The sequence below is a fragment of the Monodelphis domestica genome, chromosome 3, assembly GCF_027887165.1.
Source record: "Monodelphis domestica isolate mMonDom1 chromosome 3, mMonDom1.pri, whole genome shotgun sequence".
Taxonomy (NCBI): domain Eukaryota; kingdom Metazoa; phylum Chordata; class Mammalia; order Didelphimorphia; family Didelphidae; genus Monodelphis; species Monodelphis domestica.
This window is the reverse complement of record NC_077229.1, coordinates 164,789,005-164,809,575: the sequence shown is the minus strand read 5'-3', so window position 1 is coordinate 164,809,575 and position 20,571 is coordinate 164,789,005. Positions and strand designations below refer to the sequence as shown.

Below are 20,571 nucleotides of genomic sequence, written 5' to 3'. Positions count from 1 at the left end.
AATCCTGGAGTCAGGAAGACTCATCTTCCTGGCCTCAAACATATATTAGCTATGTGACCTTGGACAAATCACTTAACCCTCTTTGTCTCAATTTTCTCATCTATAAAATGAGCTGGAGAATGAAATGGCAAACCACTCTATTTATGCCAAGAAAACCCCAAATGGGATCATGAAAAGTCAGACATCACTGAAAATGATTGAACACAACCATATTGATGTGACTTCTTGGTCACCTAAGAACATAAAAAGGTCCCCTAATGCATGGAAAGGGTCCTTTATATATATATATATATATATATATATATATAATTTTTATTTGTTTTTCCAGACTACATGTTGACAGAATTTTCAATAATTGTGTTTTGATATTTTGAGATCCATGTTCTCTTCCTCCCCTCTTCTTACCCCAAGATGGCAGGTACTATGAAATAAGTTATACATGTATTATCATACAATGTATATTTCCATATTCATTATATTATTAAAAAAAGACATACATCACTTACACTAGAGAAAATTCATGGAGAAAAAAAGTGAAGAATGATGTGCTTCAATCTGCATTCACACTCCATCAGTTCCTTCTATAGTGGTGGATGGAGTACTTTGTCATGACTCTCTTGGAGCTCTCCTGGATCTTTCCATTGTTAATGATAGTTAAATCATTCACAGTTGATCATTATATTCTATTGTTATTACTGTGTACAACATTCTTCTGGTTCTGCTCACTTTACTTTTGCATTACTTCATAGAAGTCTTTCTAGGTTTTTTGAGATTTTCTTGTTCTTTATTTCTTATGGTGCAATAGTATCCCATTGCAATCATATACCACAACTTGTTCAGCCATTTCCCTATTGATGAAAAACCCCTTCCATTTCCAGTTCTTTGCTACCACAAAAAAAAAAAAAGCTGCTATAAATAATTTTGTACAAATAGGTCCTTTACCCATATCTTTGATCTTTCAGGGATTCAGATCTACTAGTGATATTGTTGGGTCAATGGTTATGCACAGTTTTAAGGCTCTTGAGGCACGGTTCCAGATTGTTCTCTAGAATGTTTATATTAGTTCATAGTTCCACAAACAGTGTATTAGTGTCCCAATTTTTCCACATCCTCAACAACATTTATCGTTTTCCCTTTCTGTTCATTAGCCAGTACCTCTGAACTGTTTTGATTTGAATTTATCTAATTAATAATGGTTTGGAGAGTTTTCATATGACTAAATATAGTTTTAATTTCTTTACCTGAGAATTATCTGTTCATATCTTTTGACCATTTATTAATTGGAGGATGCTTTGTATTCTTATAAATTTGACTCAGTTCTCTATGAATTTTTTTCCCCAGTTTGTTGTTTCCCTTCTAATCCTGGTTGCCTTAGTTTTGTTTGAGCAAAATCTTTTCAATTTAATGTAGTTAAAGTTATCCATCTTATATCACATAATACTTTCTATGTTTTGTTTGGACATAAATTCTTCCTTTATCCATAACTCTGACAGATAACTATCCCATTCTCCTCTCATTTGTTTATGGTTTCACCCTTTATTTCTAAATTCATGTGTCCATTTTGACTTTATCTTAGTATATGGAATGAGCTGTTGTTCTGTGCCTAGTTTCTGTCATATTGTCTTCCAGATTTCCCAGCAGTTTTGTCAAATAGTAAGTTCTTCTCCCAAAAGCTTGGATCATTGGGTTTGTCAAACACAAAATTGTTTTGATGCTTTAAAATAAGTTTGACATCCAGTACAGTATAGCTTTTCAATAATTCCCTTGATATTCTTGACCTTTTGTTCTTCCATATGAATTTTGTTATTATTTCTTTTAGTTCTTGGCAGATATCTTAAGAATTACCACAACTTACTCTCCCAGATGATGATACTCATTTCCATATGGAGACAAAATTGTATTCCAAATGCCTTGCTGATTATCTTTTATATGTCATGGCTAAGTAAATTTCTTTTTGTTAATTGTTGGATAGGACTCATTTCTTCCCAACATTGATCCCAAAATAACAGGTACTGACTTGGGGTAGGATCTCTCTTAATAAAACTCTAACATATATTGGCAATGTGTCTTTGGGACACAATTAAACACAAAATCATCCAGGCAGCTCTTGAAGACAGTCTACAACTGATTTATTGACATTATGCATTGGTGTTTACTTACTTAAGGACTACCTACATGTATAGGGTGATGTTTACTTAATTAAAAGGTATATATATATATATATGTGTGTGTGTGTGTGTATGTGTATGTTACTGTATAGAGGATAGAGAGCTAACTTCAAAATCAAGATGATTTAGATTCTAATTTTGTCTCTGATGCAGAATTAACTGGCTTTTCCTCCTTAGGCAAGTCAATTAACTTAATGCTTTAGGAACCTTTCCAGTTCATATTTAAATGGATGCTTGAAAAAATTTAGTTTATAATTGAAATTGCTATATTTAACTACTATATGCTTTGAAATTTGAGCATGTCAAAAATAAAACAAAATATTTGAAATGTGTTATTATTTTTCATGATGGTGATCTGTGGTTTCTTTCAATCAACAAAGCATTTTGTGTATACAGAAGCTCTTGTTTTATTTCCTGTAATATGGTATTTAGTTTTTGTTTAGTTTTTATTTGTCACTTTCTTTTGAGAACCTATAATTCTTATGTTTATCTCTGTGAATCTTTTCTTCAGTGTTACTTACTTTGACCAGCACACTGTAAAATTCATGAGTTTTTTTAAGCTATTGACTTATGCTTCTCTTTTATCAATATTTCTTCCACTTCAGTATTTTTGTGTTCCAAATCTGTCTTCCCCCTCACCCATTTCTCTCAGAGCTTCCAATTCTATGGGGAGATTCTCCATTATGAATTTAATTTTTCTTATTATGCTGTTCATGTTTTTTTAATTCTGTATTGAGAGCTCAGATTTCTGACATAAAATCATTCCTAACTGCCTTTTTGAGATTTTTTTTTGCTTCTTTTAAAATTTATTCTGGAATTTCTTAATGTCTCATTAAATTAATTGCCCATCCTCACTGAGCAATGTCAGTGGCAGTGGCAGTGGCAATGTAAATGTCAGAGGCAGAACTTGAAACCGGGTATCTGCCCAAAAGACTTCTAAGTCTGGCCTTCTTAACCTTGTTTGTGCCATGGTCACTTTGGATGGCTGGATGAAGTCTATGGATCTCTTGTCAAAACACTGCTTTTTAAATGCATAAAATAAATACAGAGGGTTGCAAAGGAAATTAATTATATTGAAATATTTTTAAGTTAATAGACCCTTCTACTAGCAGCAATGCAATCACCGAGTGCAATTCTGAGGGACTTATGAGAAAGAACACTATTCACATCCAGAGAAAGAACTGTGGGAGTAGAAACCCAAAAGAAAAACATCTGATTGATCACATGGTTCAATGAGGATATGATTGGGGATGTTGACTTTAAATGATCACTCTATTGCAATTATTAATAATCTGGAAATAGGTCTTGATCAATGACACATGTAAAACCCAGAGGAATTGCACATCAGCTACAGAAGTGGGGTGGGAGGAGGGGAGGGAAAGAACATGAATCATGTAACCATGGAAGAATATTCTAAATTAATTAACTAAATAAATATATTTTTTAAAGTTAATAGACCCAAAGTTAATAGCATCTGCTTTAAGGCTAAGATGAGGGTGCTAAAAATGTAAAGCTCATGCACCTGTATGGCAATTGACAGTAATAATGGGGACAGCATTATAAATAATAAGAAAAATCTAATTCTCCCAGTCTCCAGAATACATTTTATGATTCAGTTTCTGACTAAGAGCAAGTGTTTGTGGAAAGCCTATTCAAGCCCATTGCCTCAATCAGCCTATGCTCCAGCTCCAAGATTGCATGGCTGTCTTCCCAGACGCTGAGATTCTGCGCCAGCATTCTGCATGACTCAAAACAAAAGTACTAAGAGATGCAGAGAGGATTATTAATATTTTTATAATAAGAAAGGCCTGAGATGTAATAATGGCTTACTGTAAAGAGGGAAGTATTTATTTTGCCTTCAAGATGCTCTAAATAAACAGAAGGAAAAGGTGACCGATGCCCACAAATCATATTTCCAGTTAAGGCACAGAGAATCGTGTTCTGGATTTCCTTCTTACCTGAAGCGTTAAATGAGTATACTAATTTAAGCTTTCTGTTTTGGCCCAGAGTAGGCTACTTGTCTTTTCCCCACAGCTGCAGGCCCTTTCATGTCTGCAGATTTGAAATGCTCACACTCACCTCAGCAATCAAGTCTCCATTCTCAGCATGGACTTGAGCAATTGCTCCAATTTCCTTGCACTGAGAAAAAGCCGCATACAGCTCCAGGTCTCTAACCATGTACAGGTCTTTATAGGCCATAAACATCTTAAAAGAGTTAACACCCTTATTTTGGGTTAGAATTCTCATTTCTTCTTTGACCTGAAAGGGAACAAAGAGGATTGTTCTTGAACCCAAATGATAGCCACCATTCCCCAAAACTGAGTATCCAAAGCAAGGAGAAAGATAGGTCTGGACCTATGATTTCAATAAATGGGGAAATCTCAAAGGAGGAAATTCTCTCTACCAATGCAAGATGACACCCCTTATTAAAATTCAGGAAAATGCAATTATCAACAAGATCTCTCCAAAGTACAAAATTGTCCTTCTGTCCCTTGGTAGCTTACAAGATTTAGTAAATGCTTCTTGCCAAAGTACTTAGTCTTGTTCCTAAGTAATGTTGTATACTGGGAGGGACATACGAGTACAAGTAAGTATTTAATAAACATTTGGATTCAGATATTAAACTGAAAGATAGAAAGAGCCAAAAGTTGAGGCTGCCAGGTAATAGTGACATTTACGTAGCACTGCGCCAGTGTCAGAGTGGATCATCTGGGTGTGCCTTTAGGACACTGTGTATGGAACAAGTCCCCCCTAGCATCTAAATGCAATAATATATTCAGAAATCCATATTCTGCTTTTCTCTTCACCCCACCAAAATTCCTTCAGGCACAGAATCTCCTTTATTTTTTCTCAAGTCATCCAATCATCCCTCATAGTTCCACCTAAATTATTGTTGACCATAATACATGCAGTTCGTTTTTTATTTGTCCCCTGAGTTTAATCTCTGTTGTCTTTGCAGTTCATCCTAGATTCATTTTCTGGCCACCTTATTGTATTTTCTGATGCTGCTGCATTCTTACAGTCACTCATAACTAGCTTTCTATTGGTATTTTCTTGCAAAGTATAATCCAACAATTCCTAAGATAAAGGACTCTATTTCCTTTCATTGTCCAGTTTTTCCTTTGATCCTGAAGATAATTTGTTTTAAATGACCTTGACGTGGCAACTGGGTGGCTCAATGGATTCAGAGTCAGGTCCAGATACAGGAGGTCCTGGTTCAAATCTGACCTCAGACACTTCATAGCTGTATGACCCTGGGCAAGTCACTTAACCCCCATTGCCTGGCCCTTATCATACTTCTGCCTTGGAATGAATGCACAGTATTGATTCTAAGACAGGAGGCAAGGCAAAAAAAATAATAATCATAATAATAATAACCTTGAAACCAATTAGGCAAATTCACATTCCACTGAATGGCCTCCTTTCTTCCACTCTGAGTTTCTCCTAAGCCTTCTGCTCAAGCCTTTCTTGTCCCTCACCTTTGAGCAGTTTTTGTCCTTCACTGGGGCATAACTCTATCTATTATTTAAATAGATGTAAGCAATTGAGTTCCAAACCAACAGTTTAACTCAACAAATAGTTAAAGGCTTTAGTAGAGACTATTTACTTAATGTGTGAATATTTATATAAGATTGTATTGTAGGGGAAAAAATGTTTCATTTTGAGTTTAAAACTTGGATTCAAATTCTGACTCTGCTACTTAATACTCCTGTGAATCTTGGACAAGTCACTGAACCTTTTTGGCAAAGCAGTATTTTAAGCCAACCTTCAGTTTACCCATCTCTAAAATAAAGGAACTGGAGTAGATGACTTCTAAGGATTAATCTAGCTCTTAATTCAGGATTGTGGTGGTTCAGTTGTTTTTAGTCGTGTCTTCTCTTTGGGACTAAGGGTTTTCTTGGCAAAAATCCTGGTGTGCTTTGCCATTTTTTTCTCCAGTTCACTTAACAGATGAGGAACTGAGGCAGACAGGATTTAGTAACTTGCCCCAAGTCAAAAGTATCTGAAGCTAGATTTGTACCTATAAAGATGAGACTTCCTTATTCCAAGTCCAGCACTCTACCCACTGCACCACCCAGCTGCCCTTGACCCTAGAATGTTAGGCTATGAACATCTAGAAATCTGGTGGTATGACTTTTTTAGGCAAGATTTTGTTTAATTGAAATTATGCTCCCTATTTTTAAACAACTGTAATGTTCATTGCCTTCAGATTTGTTACTGTAGTAACACTAATCAAAGAGGAGAGGACTAGGGAATATTTTACAGGCTGAAAAATCTAACAGTTTTAAAAATCTATTTGTAAGGATGAATGGATGTATCTTCATTTCATAATATTACAGCAATATCTTTTATGGACAGAGTACTTTTCCTCCACATGTATTATTTATTAAGCACTTACAAAATGGAAATGTCCTAGATCTTTTCCTTTAGGGCTCATATTATGTATTTCATGTATTGTGTCATGAATGTTCACAATACCTTGGTGAGAAATAATCAAAGAAATAGATTTGGACAGAAATATATGAGGTCATTTAGTCCATCCTCTGCCTTCTGGCAAAATTCCCCCCAGGAAAGGGTCCCCTAGCAAAGGGTCCTTAATGATCAAGATCAGTATTAGCACATTTGGTACCTGGCAGAGTGAGAGAAGAATTCCAAAGGCAAACAAAACAATTCATTTTCTGCTTTTGCTTTTCCTTAGCAAATTATGTAACTAGTTTAAGAAAATGAAAAATTAGAGGCAGCTAGATTGCTCAGTAAAGAGAGCCAGGCCTGGAGATGGGAGGTCCTGGGTTCAAATGACCCTGATCAAGGCACTTAACCTCAATTGCCTAACCCTTATGTTATTCTGCCTTGAAATTAATAGTATTAATTCTAAGACAGAAGGTAAGTATTTAAAAAAGAAAAGAAAATTAAAAACTCAAAAACATACTAGAGGCCTTATAATGAATCATCCTTTTTTCCCCTAAAAAATAAATAAGTAATTGAAATCAGAGGCTGCCCACTGCTGAGAAACAGCCTTGAAGGCAATATATAATTGCTATCTACTCAAATACAAAAAGCCTTTACAATAGTTTTAAAGACAAGAAATGCAGAATTGCATTCCACTAAAATTGTGCAGCAAATTTGGAATCAGCAGAACATGAAATGATCCAAATTTGGTGCAGAACGGAGATATTCGCTGCCTGTTTTGTGACTAGGTGATAGGAGATCTCATTTAATCAAGACCTTGATTTTCTGCCTCAGAAGCAAGAATGGCAGAACCTTACATAATCTGTGCTCAAGCACAACCTATTTTGCATTGCCTGGTTTTCTTGTAGTGTTCAAATTTATTGAGTGGGTGCTATTTTTAAGTTCCTCACTGAGTCAGTGTGCCTGAAGAGGAAGAGTAGGGATGAAGATGGGAAGGAGGGGAAGAAGAGGAAGGGGTGGGAAAGATTTTTCTCACGGAGGCCAAGACTCCTGGGATTGAAGCAGTTTTTCTGATGAGAAACAATGAAATTGAAAAATGGTTACATTTCCAACAGGTTACATGATAGAAGAGGTAAATATCCTTTTATTTAGAAGAGGTAAATATCCTTTTATTTAGAAGAGGCCCTTGGGTAGTGATTGGAGAGTCTTCATCATTTCTAGCCCAGCCCAGTCCCTTCATGCTAAACCCTTGGAAATTTACCCCTTTCCTTGCCCATCTCCTCTCCATTTTCCCATCTTTGGCTCTGAGAACAGTAAAGAAATGCCCACTATCATTGTAAGAATGTTGTTGTTTAGTCTTTTTTTTGTTGTGTCCCAGTTGGGATTTCCTTAGCAATGATACAGGAAAGGTTAGCCATTTTCTTCTCCAGCTTATTTTGACAAATGAGGAAATGGAGGCAGAGTTAAGTGACTCTGAGTCACAGAGTTAAGGATCGATCACACAGCTAGTAAGTGTCTGAGGCCAGATTTGTACTCAGGAAGGAGAGTCTTCCTGACTTGAGCCCCAATCCACTATGCCACCTACCTGCCCTACCATTCTGGAGAAGGACAAGTTAAATAATTGAACTATGACTCAGTTTATAATCCCTTTCACTTTTCTTACCAAAGCACTTCTCCTTGACCACTATTCCATTATGTGTGCTGCCTTTCCTTCTTAGAAATGTAAGCTTCTTAAGATTAGAAGACAGATTCTTGAAACAGGTTCAAATTCATAAAATTCTGGGGATCCTTGACTTAAAAGTTATGGGCAGGGGACATGGAAGTGGCTCAGTGGATTGAGAGCCAGGCTAAGGACAAGAGGTCCTGAGTTTAAATTTGGCCACAGACACATCCTAGTTGTATGACCCTGGGCAAGTCACTTAACCTCAATTGCCTAGAATTTACTACTCTTCCATCTCAGAACCAATACACAGTATTGACTTTAAGACAGAAGATAAGGATTTAGGAAAAAAATAAACTGTGGGCAACTGTCCCCAAAGACCTGAAACAGCCTATTGTAATCATTGATTACCTCCTGGGCTACAAGATTCTTCTGGTAGTAGTCATACTTGCAGAGTAAATGCCATTGAAGTTGGTCTTGGGTAATTCTCATGCTCCCCTCCTCCCCTAAAGGATCATAGATTTAGATCTACTAGGGTCATCTAGTCCAATCTCTCGTTTTGCAGATGAGGAAACTGAGGCCCAAAGGATTTAGATGGCTTGCCCAAGGTCACACAAATAACAACTGGCTCAACCTGGATTCAAACTTGGGACTTATAAGGGAAGGAGATAAAGAACCTAAGCAGAAAGAGGATTTGGACTCAAGCTGAAGGAAGCAGAGAAGGACTTCAGGAGAAGGACTTGATCCTAAGGAGAAGGTAATAAGACAAGTCAGCAAAACAAATAAAAATAAGAGGTCAGTAAGACAAGGGAGAAGAAACTAGAGGAGGCAGTTGAGATGGCAGCAGGACAAATGACAACTCTGGGGTTTAAAACACCCAAAAGCCATTTGGGAAGAGCAATAATCAAGAATGAAGTAGGAGAGATGATCTCACTTCCAGCAAATATAGACAGCAAAGATGCTTTTGCAGTGACCTGCACAGATAGTGTGATGTCTTTTTTCTGTCTTTCTTTCTTCTATCCATCCTTCTTTCTTTCTTTTTTCCCCTTCCTTCCTTCCTTCCTTCCTTCCTTCCTTCCTTCCTTCCTTCCTTCCTTCCTTCCTTCCTTCCTTCCTTCCTTCCTTCCTTCCTTTCTTCCTTCCTTCCTTCCTTCCTTCTTTCTTTCTTTCATAGGTCAGTGACCGTTGTGCTTCAAGTTCAAGTCAATCTCCCTTCTAGACGAGAAAATGAAGAGGTCTGTCTGTGGCAATTATGAAAATGAACTATTCCTTTAAAAATAAATGGAAAAGGACATCTGTTTAGCACAGTGGATAGAACACCAGGCCTAGAGACAAGAGGCCCTGTGTTCAAACCTGGTCTTAGACACTACCTAGCTGTGTGACCCTGGACAAGTCATTTAACTCCATTGGCTAGTTCTCATCACTCTTCTGCCTTGAAACCAAAACTTAGTGTTGATTCTAAGCCATAAAGTAAGGGTTATTAAAGCAAAAAGAATAAAAGAAACTGAAAAGGAGTTGCGAGAAGAAAAGAAAATGGACCAGGAGAAGCATGGGGGGAATTTTGACCTGTGTATGAAGGAAGAAAGAATGAGACAAGATAAAGACCACTGAACATTAGAAGTAAGAAACAGATAGGAAACTCTTCCTGAAAGACTATCTATGGAGAAAGCAACTATGTTTTCTTCAAGGAGGGTGACATCATCCAGTAAAGGTCTCATTTACTTTCTATTTGGGTGACCCTGGACAAGTCAATTAGCCTCTCAGTCTCTTTTTCCTTATAAGAAAAATAGAATTTTAATAGAAGCCATCTTCAAAGGCTGTCGTGAACATCAATGAATTAATACAAATAAAATGCATTATCAATCCTCAATGTAATTTTATTATTGTTTTAGTTAATATTAAGTGGTGTCAAGTGACTCATTGATGAAGTGAGGCAAATATTTCTTGATCTGAAAACAGAAGTAGAAATATTTGTTACCTAAGAGGTGACCAAAAATGTTCCAGAAACTTGGTGGCAGTTAGGAATGGTAGAAATAACACATGCTCTTAAATCAGACAATTTGGGACCAAATCCTGCCTGTAGTACCTACTTACTATCTTTGTGACCTCAGATAAGTTGCTTGGTCTTCCTGAGTCTCAGAAATCAGGGGGGCTGGATTAGATGACCCCTAAAATTCCTTCTAGCTTTGTCTATCTATGATCATATAAATCTATCAAACCAGAAGGCCAATACCTATTTCTAGCAATTCACGTAGACAGAAATTTCACTGATAACTTAGCAGTGAGAGGGATCTGAGAACCATTCATTCCAATCCCTTCCCATTTAATAGATGAGGAAACTGAAGATCAGAGAGGCTGTGATTTACTTGCCCAGGATCATACAGCTAGTATGAGGTAATATTTGAATCCAGGCCTATTTGAACCATGTTCAAAAAGAGCCACTAATCCAGTACTCTTTCCACTATTCCAAACTATTTCTAAAGACATTAATAATGATTATGAAGTCTTGAACAAAATAAGAAAACAAAACAAAAATCCAGGAGACTTTGGGAGTCTTTTCTTTACAATTTCTAATCAAAGGCAAGGGCTCCAGATGAAAAACAAAGATTTAGAAAATGAGTAGCTCATTAGGAAGAGATTAAATGTGAATAACATTAAAATTATAGAAACAGACCCATTCTCAAACCTTGAGAATGAAATATAGGAATGAAAGACTCCTGATCAAGGATGGAGTACATGTAACAAAAGCTGGCAAAAATGTGTTTGCCTGGATTCTTGAAAAACTCATCCAAAGGGCCTTAAATTACAAAGAAAGAGGGAGGGAGAAAATTGCCTGGGTGTATCTACCAAGCTAGATACCATTATACCATTGAGAGTGGAAACAATGTAGGAAGGAGAAAATAGCAGCAGAGACAACCAGAAATTCACAGGAGACAAAATCTAAGAACAGAGCTGGTTAAAAAAAAAAAACCAAACCAAAAAAAAAAAAAACACCCTGATTTGTCCTTCATGTTTGAAGGAAAAGCTTCCTGCCTTTACAGGAATTCATGAGGCATAGAGACAAGCAAGCTCAAAGAAGCAAATGTGACCTGTGTGGAATCATTGAATCTTAGTAAGATGAAACCCACAACTATAATATGACTCCTGAATAGCATATGTTTTTCAGAAGACAGAAGGCAAGGGGGCAGCTGGGTGGCTCAGTGGATTGAGAGTCAGGCCTAGAGAATGGAGGTTCTGGGTTCAAATTTGACTCAGACACTTCTTAGCTATGTGACCCTGGGCAAGTCACTTAACCCCTATTGCCTAGCCCTTACCACTTTTCTGCCTTTTCTAAGAAGAAAGGTAGAAGTTAAAAAAAAAAAAAGACATAAGGTAAGTAGAAGAATTGTGGGATGGGGGTGTGGGGATACAAGAACAAAGTATTCTTGTATATTTAGGCTGAGGTCACTTGGATTAAGATTAATAAGGATAATTAGATTAATAAGGATAGGAACAGAAGTGACCTTTTTATCCATGTATGATAATGCCACATCTGGAGAGAAAGAGAAAATGGAGGAAGAATTCCAGAAACAAATTCAAAAAGAGAAGTTGGATCATCAAAATGCAGAGTGGCTTTAGCATCCAGAACAAGTCATGGCAGACTAACCTGATTTTTTTGGTGGGTGGAGTTACTAGGCTGGGAGAGGAATTCTAGAAATAGTGTTTAACCTAGATCTTATCAAAGCATTTGACAAAGTTTTCTTGTTTTATTCTGGTTGAAGAAATGGAGAGATGCAGGCTACCATGAGATAAATAAAAACTGATGAAACTTCCTTTGCTACGTTGTCTTTTCCCATTTGCTCCTCAAGAGCAGTGACTGTCTTTCTTATTTTTTATATTTGTATCCCTAATGATTAGCACACTGCTTGACATGGTATTCTATGCCAAACTGGTACCTGATAATTGCCTACTAAATTATTAACTCCCCTGTCCCTTTACCTGGTCACTCCACCATGTAACACCAACATGAAGTGCATAGTCACAACAGACTTTGGGATCTGCCCAGCTTCTCCATGTGTCAAAAGCTTCAATGAGGGAGCAGCCTTTCTGAGGTATGGCGAAATCAATGATCATGGTGGTGCCTCCAGCCAAAGCTGCCTGAAACCAAGAGATTTTCATTAAATTAGCAATCAGCTTATTAATTTAGTTGTTGCCCTAAAAGTATTCATTTTTGAAAATTTCTAGACCATGAATTTTCCCTCAAACTAACTAAAGTATTATATAATCCTTATAGTATTTTAGTTGATGAAATTTTTCTGTACTTTCTATGATTTGCTGTTTAGCTCACCAATTTTTTAGGATTAAATTAGTCTTTAACTAATTTTTAAATTTTCTTCAAAGGCTCTTTATTAAATATAATTTTAATTGCATTGTGCCCTGTGATTAATGTATTTACTATTTCTGGTCTTTAGCATTTGTTTGTGAAGATTTTTTTTAACTCTTATTTTTCATCTTAGAACCACTACTGTGTATTGTGTATAGTGTTGTAAGGCAGAAGAATGGTAAAGGTTAGGCCCGTGGTGGTGAACCTATGACACATGTGCCAGATAGAGGAGACAGAACCCTCTCTAAGGACATGTGCACCATCACCCACCAGAGTTTGTTACTAGAGAGACAGAGGGACTTGGCTGAACTGCTCCCTTCCCCCTGTCCACCATATCTGAGGACATTTCTTTCATCACCCACCCCTCTGCCCAGCAGCCCAATGGGAGTGCTTTCTCCTTCTCTTGTCTGGGGTAAGGAGAGGGGGGTAGGGGGAAAGTGGCACTCTGTCTTGGGGGGAGGGGTAGTACACAGTTACTAAAAGGTTTGCCATCACAAGGCTAGGCAATGGGAGGTAAGTGACTTCCCCAGGGGCCAGATAGGAAGTATATGAAGACAGATTTGAATACAGGACCTCCTATCACTAGGCCTTGTTCTCAACCCACTGATCCCCCTAACTGCCTCCTCTTTATGAAATTTTTGTGCCTCAATATATGGTCAAATATTTGTAAAGGTACTCTGCATGAGTAAAAAATGTATTAATTTCTTTCTGTTCTTATTCAGTAATAGCCAAATATCTATCATTTCCAATTTTTCTAAAGTTCTATTTGTCTTTAACTTCTTTCTTATTTATCATTTTTGTTAGATTTGTCTAAATCCATAAAGGGTAAATTAAGATTCCCCACTATTATAGTTTTACTCTCTATTTCTCCACACAATTCAATATAACTTTTCCTTTAATATGCTATTATATGCCGTGCAGTTCAGTGCATATTTGTTAAGTATTTATATTAATTAATTTTATGATGCCTGTAAACATAATATGGTCTCCCTGTTTATATCTTTATAACATGTCTGTTTTTACTATGCTTCATCTGTTTGCTACCCATGAGTTTTTATGATTACCTAAAACATAACAGATTTGTTCCATCTCTTCATTTTAACTCTGTGAATCTTAATGTTTCAAGTGTGTTTCTTGTAAACATCATGTTTTTGGATTCTGTTTTCTTTTCCATTCTGGAAGCGTCTTCTATTTTATCAGTGAGTTGACCCACTTCACATTAATGGTTATAATTATTAATTGTATATTTCCTTATTTCTTGTTCTCTTATTCTTTTTCCTTTCTCCCCCAAACTCTCTTTACAAAAAAAGAAAAGATGGTAAAAAAAAAGTTTCCCTAAAACATAATCTATAAATAATGCCATTTATGTTTATTCCATTGTTCCTCTTCTCATTGTCTCAAACACAGGTTTTTATTCTTTCTTTCCTTTTAATTCCTCCTCATGCTCTCCTTTAAGCATTGGATTTTGATCTGTTTATGATTGTTCCATCAACCATCCTACGCACCCTCTTAAAATACTATCTCCCCTCTCCTGATTTATTTCTATATTATGCTTTTGTGTGTGTGTGCTCCTGCACACATATTCAACATTTCATTGTCCATTTCCAAAGAAAGTAAAATTTATGGGAAGTCTGTTCCCCTAGCCTTTCCTCTATGTTTGTATGTTGTTTTTCTTAATCTCATGAACTACTATTATATGAAATTGTGATTTCCCTCTCCTTCCTCTTCCTGAATGATGTGTAAAAGTTAAAATAGTTTCTAGTAATAAAAGTATTATATTTTATGAGGTTTATTAAAGATTATTAGAAATCAAGGATAAGAAATACAAAATAAGAAAAAGCACGTGCCTAGGCCTGAGTAGCCCATTCACATTCACTTGCTACATCTTGCATGCCAAGTAGAGAGACACGTGTGCTTAGAAGCTGAAGAAGAGAGCTTGGAAGGCAGAGAGCCCTTCAAATACTAAATTGTGTTCTCGCACTCAGGTGAGGACTCAGGTGAGATTACAGGGAGTTCTGGGAAGTACCAAGAACTTCTGGGGATTAAAGTCCAGGGTTCAAATCTCCATTTTACATTCCCCGCTTTGATTGTATTGGGAAATCAGTTTCCCCAAAAGGATCATGGAAACATAATCAACTTAAAGATTACAAGACTTTGAGGATAAGAGGAAAAGAACAAAACCAATGATTGCTAGGCACATTGACAAAAAGCCAGTTAGGGGGCAGTCCCCTTTGGCATAAGAGTATATATACAAATTAAATGTTCAATCAACCACACCCAAAGTTCATTCTTGATCTTTCTCATGCAGCTTGTGGTCTGGAGGCATCTTCATGGTGTCTTCTCCAAACAGTTCAGTTTCTGAATTTGGAGATATAGCATGTTTCTTAACCTAAAATTTATCTCTCAAGGAATTTAAACATTGCAATTTAAAATAATAATAATTATACATCCTTCCCCCCCACCCCCCGCGAAGAGGGTGATTGAAAAACACAGGGATCACTTAGGGGTGCATGATTTAGTTATGAAGTATATAAATCAATAGGTAAGAGAAATCAAAAAAAAACATTTAAAAAATCCAAATAAAAAAGATAATTTCTGGAATGAAAATATAAGACTATCAAAGTCTTATGTGTAAAAATTCTAAGTAAAGGAAAAATAAATCTAAAACAGGTCCTTGAATCAGGGCCCAATTAAAATGATATAAACAAGTAAGCATTTACCCAGTCAGTAGCCAGTACTACAGAAAGTTGCCACACTATGAAAGACAGAAAAGGGACTAGATTATAGGAGCCAGGTAGGAGCCAAATTTGAGATACTTGTCTGTAAGTATTTTCAAGAAGAGTGTGGATACAAGGAAGGCTTATGACTTAATATATGTCAAGCATCGCAACCTCGAGTCCATATTAATATTTCCTGTGTGTTTTTTTGGCACTATTCAGATTTAGCTTTGTGCTTCTTTGGCCCTGTGCAATGGCTCTTTTGTATATCTTGTCCTGCAATCAGATAGAATCATTAAGCAAAGTCCCATAATTTTTTAAAACAATTAGTGGCATCATTTTTATAGTCTTGAGCTTTTGGGGCATGCATTGACATTATTCCAAACGTATTTTAAACTTATATTGATGCTAAATAAAAAAAAATTAAAGAAAATATTAATACTGGTGACGTGCTTCAAATATAAGGGGGAAAAATAAAAAACTGAAATAGTGTATTGCAGATGCAAGAAAATATAATAATACAAGAGTTTTAAAAATTCAAAAATATAACTTATAACCATTGACACACTGGGTCAGCTAAGAAAATATAGAATACAAGGCTTTCTCACCAAAAATAAGATCCATTTCCTCTTCATATCTGGTCATGATCCACTGTGAGTACAAGCAAATGAATTTTACAAGGTAACAGTTTTTTTTGTTTTTTATAAAGAATAGTAGTACAAATATGTAGGTATCAATGTCCCCAAAATTCTCAATAGCCCAATTAATTACAGTAGCAAAAAAACACACTATCATCTTTTACATGAGTTGCTGTATGGCATTATTATTCAAATTTCCATTTTACAGATGTTATGTCAATTCTTATACATAACAGCAATGACAATGTGCTGCAGCCTTCTTACACCCACAATATGTCATTCCAACATTCTTTTACTCATTTAAAATCTTGATTGTTCATAAACTGTAGTGTTCCATTGTTCTGAACCTAAACAATATCAGTGGCAATATTACACACTTTCTAAAAAGCAGCCATACTTGCCCTTTTCTTCCTTTTCAATTCTGAATCCAGTTTATTTTCCCTCTGTAGTGATTGAGAGAGATCTACTGATTGATGAACCAGTTCATTCAACTGGCATTCAACTACCTACATGACCACAGGGCAGAATAAAGGCATTCTTCATCCTTTTAATTCCTTATTTGGGATACTCAATAGTATTCTAGGGCTTTATTCAACAAACAGAATATTAAATAGAAGCATGAATATCTGGAAGACCTCACCTTATAGAAGGAATTACTCTTCCATTTGGACTTTTCTCAAAACATTATCCACAAAAGCTGCTAATACCTTGGATAAGCATGTCTTTATCCACTAATAATCAGAGTTATCATTCACTGCTACTGTTGCATCCATGTAGTAATCTTGTCTATAGGATACCCCAGCTCCCATCTTTGTATCTTTTCATTGGTTGTTGCCTATAACTGGGATACAATCTGACTCATCTTTGCTTTTTTAAAATATGAAGTTTCCTTCAAGATTTACACTGAATTCAGAAGTATTTGATGTGAGACTTCCTGGTAAGCATGGCATCAGTCTAGATGCAGGACACTTCCTCTTCCCAGCACACACTGATATAGACTACCTCAAAAGACCAAAAAAACCACTCTCATAAGAGCGGAGGAACTCTACAGTAGAGCGCAGCATTGAAGGTACTAGGGATTTGGGTATTTCCACGCTATAATGGGGTGAAAAAGCTCCCACCCAAACATGAGCTGATCTACCCTCCCCCACCCCACCTACAGAGCCAGATTCAGAGCCAGCACAAGCCAGAATCAGTGAGTGAGTGAGGGGCACCTCTAGAGTAAGCAAGGGGCACCTCTAGGTACTTGGGAGCTAACTAAAACCACCAAAGACCTACCCCTGAGAGCAGAAACACCTGAAACCCCAGTGGGCAGCCAGCTAGTGGGGGAGCACAGACCTTGGGTGCTCAGAACCAGCATGCACCAAAATCAAAGCGAAAGCAAGGGACACCTCTAGAGTGAACAAGGGGCACCTCTAGGTCATTGGGAGCTAAGACCACCAAAGACCACCTGAGAGCAGCTACACCTGAAATCTCGGCAGGTGGTGGAACACAGACCATGGGCACACCCACTCAGGGAAGAGCTGCCAACAGTGGCAGCTGCAGAGATTTGAGAGCTTGCCTTAGGCAAAATCCTTGCTCCTTAACTCCATACACAGAGAACCAGCCCAGCTCACTCAGATTTTTAACTAAAAAGGGAAGATAAAACCTCCATAGTGATGGTAAATTCTGCCAGGGGCAAACATCCTCTAAGAAACACACACACAAAAAAGGCAATGACCCTTGAAAATTTTTATCAAAGAAAAACCCAGGCTACAGAGGAAATACAGGAGGAAATTCAACTAAACCCAAAACCTTCCCCCCAAAATGGAAATTGTCCACAAGCTCTAGAAGAATTTAAATTGGAGCTTATAAAAAAGATGGAAGCCTTCTGGCAAGAGAAGTGGGAAATGGTTCAAAGAGAAAACCAAAAAATTAAAGCAGAAAACCAAAAAATTAAAGCAGAAAACCAAAAGATTATAATAGAAAACAAGGCTTTAAGGACCAGAATTGAGCAATTGGAAAGCAATCATGTTGCAAAACAGCAAGAATTAATAAAGCAAAGTAAAAAGACTGACAAAATAGAAGAAAACATAAAATATCCCACTGACAAGGTGATGGATCAGGAAAAAAGGTAATGACGAGACAATTTGAGAATCATTGGTCTACCTGAAAAGTCAGAAATGAACAGAAATCTTGACATCATACTACAAGAAACCATCCAAGAAAATTGACCTAAAGGCCTTGAACAAGGGGGCAAAATAGACATTGAAAGAGTTCATAGAACACTCTCTAAACTAAAACCCAAAAGACAACTCCCAGGAATGTAATTGCCAAATTCCAGAGCTTTCAAGCTAAGGAGAAAATCCTACAAGAAGCCAAAAAGATACCAAGGAGCAAGCACCAATCAGGATCACACAAGATCTGGCAGCCTCCACACTAAAGACCGCAAGGCCTGGAACATAATATTTAGAAAGGCGAGAGAACTGGGTCTTCAACCAAGAATCACCTATCCATCAAAACTGACTATATACTTCCAGGGGAAAGTATGGGCATTCAACAAGAAGGTTTCCAAGTATTCATAAAGAAAAGACCAGAACTAAGTGGAAAGTTTGATATCCAAACACAAAGATTAAGAGAAACATGAAAAGGTAAATAAGAAAAATGGGGAAAAGGGGTAAAATGTTTTTTTCTTCTTCAAACTCTCTTCTTTAAGGGCTACAATTAGATCAAATTATATATATATATATATATATATATGTATATATATATATATATATATATATATATGCAAGTACATATATACATTAATATATGGGGAAAATGTTATTTGTAACTCTCAAAAAATTGTATTCATTATTATAGTAATTAGAAGAATCACTAAAAGGAAAAGATTGGTGCATTAAGGGCTATAATATGATATGCAGAAAAAAAGAAAAAGAAAAAGGGTGGGGGGGAAATAAAAGATTCTACCAAGAGATACTTGAAGAAATAAAACAAATAGGATAATCTGTTTCACACAAAGATACACATGGGAAGGGGAGGGGAAGAATACTCTTATAAGAAGGAGAGGAAGAGAGTGCTAATAGTCAATACTTAAACTTTACTCTCAGTGAAATCAATTCTGAGAGGGAAAAGCACCTATATTCTTAAATCAATTCTGAAAGGGAAGAGCATCTACATTCTTAAATTTTATCTTATCCTACAGGGTAAGTGAGAAGGGAAAACTAAGGGGGATAGGGAAGAGGGAATACTAAAAGGGAGGGAAAGAGAGGGGGGAGGGATCTTAACAGACCCTAAATAAAAAAAAGAAGGGAACAAAAAGGAAGGGGCTAGAAAGGGAAGCATATCAAGGGAGGGGATTAGGGGGATTGATTTAAAGTAAACCATTGGTTTAAAAGGATATAGCAAAAGAAGAAAGGGCAGAACTAGGAGATGATGTCAAAATGCTAGGGAATTCACAAGTGACAATCATAACTTTGAATGTGAATGGGATTAACTCATTCATAAAACGTAGATGAATAGGAGAGTGGATTAGAACCCAAAATCCTACCATATATTGTCTACAAGAAACACACCTGAGGTGGGTAGATACTCACAAAGTCAGAATTAAAGGTTGGAGCAAGACCTATTGGGCCTCAATTGATAGAAAGAAGGCAGGAGTTGCAATCATGATATCAAAGACAAAGTAAAAATAGACCTGATTAAAAGGGATAGGGAAGGTAAATACACCCTGATAAAAGGGAGTATAGACAATGAGGAAATACCACTAATCAACATGTATGCACCAAATGGTAGAGCATCCAAATTTCTAAAGGAGAAACTAGTAGAGTTGAAGGAGGAAATAGATAGTAAAACTATACTAGTGGGAGACCTGAACCTACCACTATGAAATTTAGATAAATTAAATAAATAATAAATAAAAAAGAGGTAAAAGATGTGAATGAAATCTTAGAAAAATTAAAGTTAATAGATATATGGAGAAAAATAAATAGGGACAAAAAGGAATACACCTTCTCTTCAGAAGTACATGGTACATTCACAAAGATAGACCATATACTAAGTTGTTAAAACATGGTGTACAATTGCAGAAAAGCAGAAATAACAAATACACACTTTTCAGATCACAAGGCAATAAAAATAATGATCGGTAAGGGTACATGGAGAGCCAAATCAAAATTAAATTGGAAATTAAATAATATGATTCTCCAAAATTGGTTAGGTAGAGAACAAATCATAGAAACAATAATTTCATCTAAGAAAATGATAATGATGAGACATCCTTTCAAACTCTATGGGATGCAGCCAAAGCAGCACTCAGGGGAAATTTTATATCCTTGAGTTCATATATTACCAAAATAGGGAAGGCAGAGGTCAATGAATTGGACATGCAAATCAAAAAACTTGAAAGTGAACAAATTATAAAACTCCCAGAAGAAAACCAAATTAGAGATCCTAAAATTTAAGGGAGAAATTGATGAAACTGAAAGTGAAAGAACTATTGAACTAATAAATAAGACTAGAAACTGGTATTTTGAAAAAAACAAACAAAATAGACAAAGTACTGGTCAATCTAATAGGAAAGAAGAAAATCAAATTAATATTATCATAGATGGAAAGGGAAAACTCACCTCCA

The 20,571-nt window shown here is 36.4% G+C and overlaps 1 protein-coding gene across 1 annotated transcript in view; it reads right to left on the bottom strand.

Moving 5' to 3' along the window:
- The window catches only part of DPYS (dihydropyrimidinase), a 134,018-nt gene that overhangs the window by 83,000 nt on the left and 30,447 nt on the right, over positions 1–20,571 (bottom strand). Inside the window, exons 2-3 of the mRNA XM_007488204.3 lie at positions 12,217–12,375; positions 4,248–4,427 (exon numbers count right to left, since the gene is read on the bottom strand). Of these exons, the coding sequence (XP_007488266.1) occupies positions 4,248–4,427; positions 12,217–12,375 (339 nt within the window). The remainder of the gene's footprint in view (positions 1–4,247; positions 4,428–12,216; positions 12,376–20,571) is intronic.